We start from the raw sequence: 11,776 nt of genomic DNA, 5'->3' as shown, positions 1-11,776 counted from the left end.
TTGAAGTCTAGAAACTATTTTGAACCACCGTCCGTTGAAAAGATTTGATCAAAAGAACTGTTTTTTAGATCTGCGAACAAGTCACGAGAAGTACATGCACGAATCGGCGACAGGCCTATCCAGGCCTATTCTTCTACGACGAAGATACACAGTCATGAGTTACTTTAGATATAATTCACGTTGATATCAAAAGGACGGATCAATATTTATCGAAATCATCGAACCGAGTTCTCTTGAATGCATGTCGACTATATCATCACTTTATCAGTATATTTATTTCGTAATAAGCATTCTTTATTTATATAGCAATAATAATATAGTAATAGCAAGCACATCACTATTTCAAACTTGTGAAAATATTTTGTGACTCGTGCAATCAATAGTAATCTCAATTAAAAATAATTTCAGTTAAGAAGGCAAAAAGATCATAACAAAGTTTTGTTAACTGAAATTTATTCAAAAACATTTATGGGTTTATGTTCTCTTACGATTTATTTCACTGAAGTAATTTTGGCTAGCTTTTGTCAATGAAAAAACTGTAATATTCTCAAGTGGAACGTAATTCTGTGACCAAGACTCGTGTTTTGCTCAGAAGTTTGACAAAAAAAGGGTACCTCTAAAAGGGTACCTAAAAAAGTACCCTAATTACCCCATCCATCGCTATAAAATATTACCATATTACTCTATAGATCACTATCAAATATTACCCTAATTTTACTCCGTGAAAGCTATTGATGATCAGTGACCTATGCCACTTTCATTCTTCTGATTTTATTAGAAATTATTAAATTTTTCCGCAATTTGTACGTGGCATAAACGAACACAAAAAATTCTTAAATAAGTTCTAAAAGTCAATGATCGAACTAAAAAAAAGATAATACCTAAAGAATGTCCGTTAATAAAACAAGAAAAATTATTGTATATATCTTAATTTGGAAAAATATAATTCAAGTTAATTAACCACTTCAAACTTCAAAGCACAAGCACAGTGAAAAATGGAAGTCGTGTATAAAAAACCGTGACCATAAACTCTCAGTAAAACGAAATCTAGTAGAAAATATACAAAACAATAAAACATTAATTAAATAAATGAATTATAATAGTCCATTAAAGCCTCCATCACCATGGTTTGTGGTGTTTACAGCCCAACCGTGTAATACAGTATAGTCTTTCCTCAAATAGTTTCTTTAAATTTTTTTCTCGAAGAAAACTTTACTTTTGGATTTTTCAGCATAGACAAATTTAACTGCTCTTCATGAAATTGCAGTAGTATGCAAAATTAGCGAGTGTCTTCGGGGTAAAACAGAACAAAATTTACGTTGAAGTTTCGTGAGGCAGAACCGAATATAACAAACAATGAGATAAATATTATACGCAAATTCAGCAGTATTTTTTTTATTAGGTAAAGAAAGACGGCAGAAAAAAAGTTAAAAGGAAGAAGCGTATATAACAAAATATCTAATTTACCATAACAAGTGCGAATAATGCAGAACACAGATAAAACGAAGGCGAAATTCAACTGAAACGTATACATAATATTCATAATAGATTATCTTAAGAAAGTTTGAACAATGTCGGTAAAATCCCCTTACTGGAATGAAACTTCCATGGTTGGTCCATGAAACCATGGAAACTTCTATTGAACGCGTGCATTCCGTGCTGCCGTACGCTGAGAGGTTGTCGTTGGCGACTTCAAAACAAACCATTCCGGTGCGAGACACCGGCTAGTGAGGGTGTAAGTGCCGGCTGTGATCGTACCGCTCACACTATGACCGTAATAAATCCAGTTACTGGGGTCGATCGATGACAATCAGAGTGGATGAAATCACGAAAACAACGTGACTTGCTATGTTCAGTATGCTTGAATTCTAATTACGTGCAAAGAATTCATACATTTACCTTTCATTTTGATGACATTTTATATTCATTTTCCATACTTTAATGTTGCCTTGTGTCATTTCGAAATGATATTCGAACAAGAACGATTTTGTGGACCGCATTATTTAATCAAAATTTACTCGCAAATTTACAGTTGTTCATAAGAAGTTAAAATTTTGTTTTAACGCCAAACGGAAAGAATGATCTTAAAACTTTAAAAGAGCATGATCTTAACAAGTCAATTTGTAATTCAATTAGCTTCATATTGGAAAAGTTTTCATATCAGGAGATACGATTGTTCAACGCCCGGAGAGGAAGCACTGTACTATAGTGAAAACATTGTCTTGATAACCCATTCATTTCTTACCCAAGGCACTTATTATTTTTACGTTACTTATAGTGCACATATCAAGCTTTTTATTGTTACATTTCCATCGTTAAAATTTCGTTTTTCTCTTGATTTTATTTCTTTTCTTAAGTTTTGAACCTGATTTTCCTAGAACTTCCTCCCTATCCATAGATGGCAGATCTGGTCTCGTTAAATTTGTCAATGAGAACATTGTGAATTTTATTGAAATTGAATTTCCTTGTAAATTCTTGGTTATCATTTCTTTCTTTTTTCACAGGAAAAAATATCGTTTGAAGTTGGGAATGTTGATGAAGCTATTAGCGGCAGCCTTGACGCTGCTGTTGTGTGGCTGCAAGGAAACACAAGCATGGTTCTTGCCAGCGTTTGTTAAAGATTGGATGTTCCATGCATTTGAGGATGATCAACCGAATTGTGAAGTAGTGGAATGTTGCTTGCCTCCCTGGATTCAGCCCGACATTAGCAGTAAGTTAATTCCTTCACAAAATCCTAAAATTATCTCATATGCCCTAATTCAATAGGTTCCTGCCTACTTACTAAAATATCATATTCAAGGTCTCGAATTTTATCTCTCTCGCTTATAACGGATTGCATTTGTTTCCTATATATATATTTAAAAATACAGTCCGTTTTCACTTTCATTCTCTGATAATATTTAAATGGCTTCTCGGATACTAAGCTTATAGGCTTCTTGAAGTTCTTATCTCCATCCCATGTATAAATTTGATTCTGGTTAGTTTCTAAGGTCTGAAATTTTCAAACAGAGATGATTCAATCGTTGTCATCTCGTGTGCACGGCCAGCACTTGGTGCAAGATGTTGTTATGCCCGCCATCATCAGCCATTTCCAAGACCCACAGCCTAACAAGGTTCGTGGCTCTGATTTTCTGCAGTAAAATTTCACGCTGGAGATTCAATTTGGCTTATGTGAAGCCAGTCTGCTCGGCCATTTTGTTTTGTTTTATTTGAAAGAAATCGTCGAAATTTGCATATGTGTTGAGGGGGCAAAAGCGTTTGCAGAAAGAAGCAAAATGTACGCTATAAGGCAGGTTTATGTTGCTAGAAAATGTACATGTAATTATTTTGAATTAAACCTGAATTATAAGTTTTTAGAGAATGAATTGTATTAAAAGAACCCAATGTTTTTAGAAACCCATGCATGACATAAGAACCCAATCAACGATACCGTAAACGATTCAACATGAAGGGTTGGCCGAGTGACAATTCACGTCCCAATTGTGCAACGCCTGACTGACTAGCATGGCTCGCACAACTCATTCCATCTGTTCAGGCATTAATATTTATCACTGCTCCTATCGTGATATGTTTTGTATTTCCTGATAAAATGTTAACGCAGGCACTTGTGATCAGCTTGCAAGGTGAAACTGGCACGGGTAAGAATTTCGTATCGCAATTGGTGGCTGAAGCTGTTTTCAAGAAAGGCCTCACAAGCAAATACATTCGAAAGTTCATCGCTTCAGTCGATTTCAAACTCATGAATGAAACTGACATCTATAAAGTGAGTGTCGTTGACCAGCTTCTTTTTACCTTAAAATTTAATTTACGAGTTTTGTGCTGATATTGGTTTAGTTATTCCTGCTTTTGAAACGTTTGCCTCTTTATGTTGTCTTTCGTTCAAACTAACAACTGAGCTTCAGAATCAAACAAAGTAACTATTAATAACTCTGACAACTATTTCTATTCACCCATGTTAACATTTTCGAGGAGTTACGCAAGCTATTGGTCAACCACTATAATTTACACGGCAGGTGGAACTCGCAGACAAAATACGTGAAAGTGTGATGGCATGTGAGCGGTCGATGTTCATCTTCGATGAGGTGCACATGATGGCGCCCGAGCTGCTGAATGCTCTCAAGCCCTTCGTCGACTCCCACACTGAGATACACGGCGTCGATTACAGGTTAAAGGCCCAAAACATCTTATAAGCTCTCACGTCAGTGATATTTGAAAGGTATCGATGGTCTTCAATAATCCATGTCGTATGGTGCAGAAACACAACTAAAGAAACATTGTTATTCAATTCCATGCGATGATAATGATTTCTGTTATTTCGATGCTAATAACACGCATGACATTATCAAGGATTTATAATAAGTATTTCACAAGTTTAGAATAACTAAGTAGTGATCAATACGAATTTTCACATTCTTTTGGAAAAACCCTCCATCTTATATTGCTTATACACTAACAAAATTCGAGGACGGCCAAGGCTTCAGCCGAATAGTCACTACACGTGGCGCAAAATTAATTATTCTGGCTTTGATAGGCCACCCGATCGAAATCAGTTTCTGGAAAGAATCTCCTTTCCGACTTTATAGTCGTCTGAAATTATGACAAGGGTTGGCCGAGCCGAGTCATACCGAGCTAGCAAGCTGCCCAGAGGCTGCCCTTCAAACCTTGAGTCAAAGCGGACATAGAGGAGCTGATTTACGTGCTCCCCGAGACCTATAGGCGGCCCTAATGCTGGGTCGCTCGCGCCTATAAATTTTGTTAGGGTATCTAATGATACAGCATGAACTTGATATTGCTTGGAATGAAAAAGTTACTTATTGTTTGTAGGAAAGCCACGTTTTTGTTTCTGAGCAACGCTGGCACTACGGCGATCCGCAAGTTTGTTCTGGATTGGTTGACAGCGGGCAAGCAGCGAGCCGACATTACGCTTGAAGACATGGAGGGTCGTGTGGCGGCAGGCGCCTTCGAAGAAAAAGGTTAAGAGTTCTTTTTACTCCTTATACTATAGTAAAAAATATAGAATAAAAAATATAATAATAATATAATCAGAAATCACTCGTTACTAACTCGTGCCATTGGTATGTGAAGCGAAAAGTAAAATGAAATGCGATATTAAATTATGCAGTTTTGCTGGTCAATGATCACCTGATATTTTATCAGTTTGAGGGTGGCTTCAAGACTGAAGAATTTAATTAATTAAATTCTGGGACTTAATTTTTATTTAAAACTCAGCCGTTAAAGAGCATAGTGACCTTTTACCTCTAATTCACTTTTCCCTCTTTTTCGTTTTGTAGTTTCTTTTGATTTAGTATCATTGGTTATTGTGTCATTTCTCTTAACAGTGTTTAAAAATCCAACATTATACATGTTTACGTGCATTGCGTTTTTTTTTTGCTTTTTCTCAAACTTTCTTGAAATTTTTTCTTTCACACTGCATTACACATTTTTTCTGCAATCATCATAGTTTTAGCATTTGGTTAATTATTTTCAGGCAAGCGGACAGAATCTAATTGTGTCTACAGTATCTTTAACTAGACTCATGCCTCTCGGAATAATTTTATCGAAATTAACCGTCTATACCGGGACGAGACAAGAAATTACCGAGAAAAAATAACGGGACAGTGGGTAAAATTTGTCTCGTAATAAACGTAAATGAACCGGGACAAGACTTGTGTCCCTGTAATTATGAAACGATACGAGACAAATAGATACAAAGCGAGACGTTACGTAACGAGACGAGATATTCCATATTATACGAAAACAAACGAAACATTCCGAACGTCTGGTTAATGAATAGGTACCAAGTTAGCCCTTAATTGTTAATGGGCAGTCGCCAGTCATGGGCAGATTTGACAGTCAAATTAGTGAGCTAATAGACCACCTTGGAAAGATCTGCAATGAAGATGAGGGTTCATTGAATTTTAAAAGTCAAAACTTACATGAGAATAACAGACGAATACGTCGTAAGTTTTGATGTCGTTTAACCAAGGGCAAAGTTTACACCCTAGCAAATCATTGAAGAAATTCTATTATGCCATCACCTCCTCTAGCCTACCGCCGATGCGAGTAATTTGTAGCAATCAATTAGTGGAAAACGCACCGCCTCAAGCTCTCTGAACTTGTTCGTTTGACCTCTCGGTTATTTAATTTCAAACCAAAGATTGTTAGAAAAGAAGTATTTTTGTTTCCCTGGCAGATTTCGTTTTCGTAAAAACTTGTTAGCTGTAAATATAGGCTCACAACAGGCCGCTACTGGCCGCTACTCCCTACAACCCCTGAAGCAGGCAGTATCCCTGTACACGAGGCCACTAGTCTGGTAATTAGTGACGATTAGTACAGGCCGTAGTTTAAATCGAACACGAAGCAACGCAAAAATTTGTGTCGATTCCTATTGCGGAGTCGATTCCTATTGCGATTCCTATTGCGGATTCCTATTGAGGCTATTAATAAGATATGTTATAAATTTCACGCAGATCAGTTCAGAACTGAGGGACTTGTGAGCTGCTCAATTGCGTAATTATTTCGTTTTAAACGAAAACGAAATGACATAAAAATCTGTATATAATTCCTCCCGCTGCTCATTTCTAACAATTAGTTATGTTTTCAATTTCATTCTGGCCGTTCAAATTGGCCAGCTGGGCAATAGCGATGTAATTTTACATAGCAATATACGTATCTGTAACGTTGTGTGCCGACAAAATGTTGATCAGATAATGTCTGAAAGAATTAACTATTCTAATTACATATTAGGAATAAACTATATGTATGTCTCGTTACACAAGATGGAAATTTCGAGAAATTTTAAGGGGGCGTCTACCCTAAAGTTTTCGTATTTGGCTTTCCGGTTTTTAGTCTCATCTTAAATTTGACATTCTGCCCTATCCAACGGTACCATTACCATCTCTGTACGTTGATTTATGCGTTCACGACAGATCATGAAAGGGAGGGGGGTGGGGGAGTTCTTTAACAAATAGAATAGGAGGAAATTCGCTGCGAGCCCTTTAAATAGAGTGTCTGCTTGAGGTGCACCTTAGTTACCCGCCTGGCGTCGTATGAGGAGGTGTACATGCAGTCGCTCCCACCATCCTTGACTGGAATCAAGCTCCAGTAACGTTTAGTTTTGTATACTTGCTACATTGAGTGCCTATTGCGATGCGCGCGGGACTTTGTCGCGCTCTCCTGAACATTCACACTTATTGTCACGGCAAACCTATCTCCTCCTAGAGTTTTGAAGCTACAGCGATGAGACATATACCATTCGATTCGTAAAGACCATACCTATCGAGTAACGAAACCATTTTTTAGATTTGTGCATAGGTTGGATTCAAAAGGGGGGGGGTATCTGAAGAAAATGAGAAGAAAACGGGAGGAAAAAATAAAAAATCGAGCTTCGTTACTCGATTGGTATGGTCTTTACGAATCAAATGGTATACCTTTCAGTGCTGTAGCTTGAAAACTGTAGGAGGAGATAGATTTTTAAAGTACCCCTTTTTTTGTCCGTTTTCTATGAATTTCACGTTTCTATTAATTTTTCCGAATACATCATACGAACAAAATCTGCTTTATTACGGTTTAACATATATGTGTGAAGTTTCAGAAAGATCCGTTAGTAAATGTGGAAGTTTTTCTGGAGGGTAGACGCCTCCCTTAAAGCTCTTGTTTTAGCCGGGACGTCTTGTCTCGTCTCGGTACTGTCCCAGAATTTCCACGGAGAGCAGAAAATGGTCCCTGTGTTTATCGCAAACCTGGACAAACCCAGTTGTCTCGTCTCGTCCCGAATGGAAAAAAATACCAAAAGCAGGAGTCTATCCTTTATTAACTCCTCTCTGCCATGCACTACTCACAGTACCGCATTTTATCCATCATTCTTTTTCAGAATATTTCCATGACAGAATTTTAAGTTCCATGAGTCATTTAAAATTATTCTCTCATGGGACAGGAGGGTTGAAAAATAGTGACCTAATCAAGCACGCTCTGGTTGATCTCTTCGTGCCGTTCTTGCCCATGGAGCGTAAGCACATCGAGCTTTGTGCGCGCGATGCGTTGGCATCTAAGGGAGTCATACCCGATCCTGCGATCATCAAGTGAGTCTTTGTTGTGATTCCTTAACTCGGTCGTTATTTTTAATAGGAACTATAATCACTAATAAATACTCGTGTAGGCATGCTTGATTTTGATCTTGTTAAGAATTAGCACCCCTACGTTACATGGGTGCGTATTCTTAACAAGAACATTACTGAGGTGACTATTGTTAACAGGGTTTAGTTGAATGAATAATACAAACAAATTAGGTTACTTCCTATTCTTATACCGGGTTTCTTACTAACATTAGGTCAGTAAGAACCTTACTACTGACTAACTAACCTTAAGTTAGGTTCTTATGCTTAAACTGGGGAGTTTATTCCTAACAAGGTCATACTGGGGTGCTTATTCTTAACAAGATCCCTTGATTTTCTATTTATCCGTATTTTGTCATAAAACGCTGAAATAGAAAAAAAATAATCGATAATGGGCTGGAAGGATTTTGTAGCTATAAGTTCTAATTTTTACAGAAGAGTGGCTGATACCAAGGTCTACGAGCCGCAAGACAACCCCGTCTTTGCAACCCAAGGCTGCAGGAACGTGGCGGCGAAAGTTAATGTTAGGTATCTCAAACCTAAAATTAATATTTTATTAAACCCAAAATAGGGTCGCAAAATATTTATTGTTGGTGGAAATTTGGTCCAATAACTTTACTTCAACGGGCACTTCAACTCGGCTCCTTCAGTTTACATCAAGAATTTTCACTTTAGTGATACTAAATAAATTTAGATAAATAGAAAGCTATAATGCAGTCAGATTTCTGTCAGGGTATATTCTCGGTGCCGTTAGACCGACATGATCCAACACGTTGCCAACAGACACGAATGATCTGTTCTGTCCGTTAACTTTAGAATTGCCTAGACTTTCTTCATATCTTTGATCCTAAGACGTTTTCTTCTAACCTGTGTTGAAAAAAGCTGCGAAAACGTGACCATACCTACCTAAATAAATAACCGGGGCAAATTTATGGTACATCTTAATTATATGTTTGGGAATGCCGGCTGTTAAAATAAAAAATCTTTGCCCATTTAGGAGTAAAATGCCTCAGCCTACATCATGAATTGATAGACGCGTGATCAGGCGCAAGCCTTCAATCTTCCCGCTTTAACATCTGACTTGAAGACACCAGAACTATACCGAGCTTAGGAGACACTAGACAGAATGGGATATGAAAAGAATATTACCACTTTGCCGGTACTAAGAATATACTGCGCTCCAAGGATTTATTATGCTCCATATTCCTTCATTGATTATATCACCGAACCTGCACGGAGTTTTACATCTTTCGTCTTATTCTAAATGAGGCGCTGATAAGATTAAAAGCTGACAATTTGATTCCACGCTTAAGAATTTATTGCTAAGCATTATTTTTCGTCAGTGCATGCAGTCAAATTTTTGCCCACTTCAGTGCTACCTAAAGTGACTTGAAATCTATTATGGAGCATCAGTTTAAAATTCCATGAAACTTGACTCGTTTCTGAAAAATTTTCATGCGTAACATGACGCGGTTGAAACAAAAACTCCAGGGATCTGGGACCATACTTTTTTTTAATATTATTTTAATTGAAATATTTAATCAAAAAGTGTCAGAATACGGTTCAGAAATACAGTTCAGAAATTCGGTTCAGAAATACGGTTCAGAAATGCAGTTCAGAAATACGGTTCAGAAATACGGTTCAGAAATACGGTTCAGAAATGCAGTTTATAAATACGGGTTAGAAATGCAGTTCAGAAATACGGTTCAGAAATACAGTTCAGAAATACGGTTCAGAAACACGGTTCAGAAATACGGTTCAGAAATACGGCTCAGAAATACGGTTCAGAAATACGGTTCAGAAACGCAGTTGAAAAATATGCTTTGAAAGATTACAGTCATGGCACACAGGCTGACCTACTGAAAAATTGGGATCGAAGCGCCGACCATTAGCCGGAACGAATAACTGCAGAGTTGCGTGGTAAATTAGTAATCACGCCGGGGCCAGCAGAAATACTAGATAGCTGATAACTTAAAATTATAACAGAATTGAACTAGGGTTTCTTATTGTTAACTTACTGTACTTTTATATTGGTTGATGAATTGGGATTATAAGTTCCAGCCATTTGTTCGAATTACTAGCAAGGTGTTCACTTGTTTTTCTAGTCATCAATACAGCGCAATTTATGTATATGTACTCATTACTTCTAGCAGCACACTGAGAGTAAAAATTTCCATGAAACTTTACGTTAATTTCTTCCCATTGACAGCACTCCACTGTAGGAACTATGTTGGTGTCACCATTGACAGCCCTCCACTGTAGGAACTATGTTGGTGTCACCATTGACAGCCCTCCACTGTAGGAACTATGTTGGTGTCACCATTGACAGCCCTCCACTGTATGTACTATGTTGGTGTCACCATTGACAGCCCTCAGCAATCATGCAGTATTATGCTCTGAATAAACTTCATAATCATTTCGTCGCAGATTCTGTTGTTTTTCCAAGAGTATTATTAGAGAAAAACTGTTTTTTATGTTCATCCTAATATCTTAATTTTGTACAGTTCACCTGTGAACCCCGTGTGAATACCAACGTCAAATATAGTAAATAAAAAGTAATTATAGTCGACATTGTAAGCGATTTAATCATTTCCAGCCTTAATATATATAATAACTAATAATTTTGTAATAGTTTTAAGCTATGGTGATAACAAATTATTATATTATGTAATTCGCGTTAGCTCTAGTACATCCGTAGCGCCTTTTTCAACCAAGCCCTTTGGCAACACCAAAACCCACGCTATTCTACAGTCTACGCGCTACTAAAAACGTGTGCCGTGTTCTCTCTCATGTGTTCTGGTAAGATATATATAATCCACTGTGTGAGAGTTAGAAGTTAATAATTATTCATGTATGTATAGTAGAAGTATATTCGTGTTAGTTACCTTAATAATGATGGTAACGAATATTAAATGTCTGAATATAAACTCTGTTTCACCTAATTTCGGAATATCAACTTCCATGAGAAATTTATATATTAATTACGATCTTGTTTGCAGGCCTCTTTATACGCCATTGTCTTTGTACATTATCTCATTCGTACATCATATTCACATTCGGCATTTTCTCAGACATTTTATTTACACTGTTGACGGTTCTATCTGTATTGCCTAACACTTTAATTCTCGCACGGATTAATAAATTAGCATATTCCTTAGACAACTCGTGTTTATTACGTTACTGTACGAGGTGCTTTTCTGTGCACCTCTCACATGAATGGTAAATTAGTATGACCTGAGTGATGGTTCTGTTGTAGCGGGATCCGAGGATATAGAGGAACAGCGTAAACGATTATAGAATATACTTTTGGAATTTGGATTATAGTTCGGCTTACAGTTTAGGTCTTTAGGATAATCTAAGTTTACAAGTTGGGGCTTCAACACTGATGTCTTCGGCTCTTGTTGAAATGAATAAGTCTAGAGTGTATCAGCAGAGCGCTCTTCATGCACTCAGACGTTGAGCTAGCGTTACTGTCCTGTTTGACATGGACAGGAGCAATGGGGTATACCGTAGCGGTCCTCGCCCCAAGACTGAAGTTAATCGCTTGAGGCAGAGCTTTTATAGCTTCGCTATCCGACGTCACCAAGGGCGTGACTTGATAAACAGGGAAAGCGAAATAAGGAAATGTTTAAGGAGATATCGCAGTGAAGGAGACTATCTCT

General features: G+C 37.3%; 1 protein-coding gene across 1 annotated transcript; it reads left to right on the top strand.

Moving 5' to 3' along the window:
- The first annotated feature begins 2,648 nt into the window (after positions 1–2,648).
- Positions 2,649–10,640, top strand: LOC108678539 (torsin-1A-like). The gene is made up of 8 exons (XM_018166993.1): positions 2,649–2,710; positions 3,010–3,113; positions 3,602–3,763; positions 4,014–4,165; positions 4,825–4,973; positions 7,937–8,081; positions 8,550–8,642; positions 10,619–10,640. Exons 2-8 carry the CDS (start codon positions 3,012–3,014, stop codon positions 10,638–10,640), a joined length of 825 nt encoding a protein of 274 aa, XP_018022482.1. The 5' UTR covers positions 2,649–2,710; positions 3,010–3,011.
- Positions 10,641–11,776: the final 1,136 nt, after the last annotated feature.

Source organism: Hyalella azteca, unplaced genomic scaffold, assembly GCF_000764305.2.
Source record: "Hyalella azteca isolate HAZT.00-mixed unplaced genomic scaffold, Hazt_2.0.2 contig3812, whole genome shotgun sequence".
NCBI lineage: Eukaryota > Metazoa > Arthropoda > Malacostraca > Amphipoda > Hyalellidae > Hyalella > Hyalella azteca.
The sequence above is the reverse complement of the archived record's forward strand: the minus strand, read 5'-3'. Positions and strand labels throughout refer to the sequence as shown.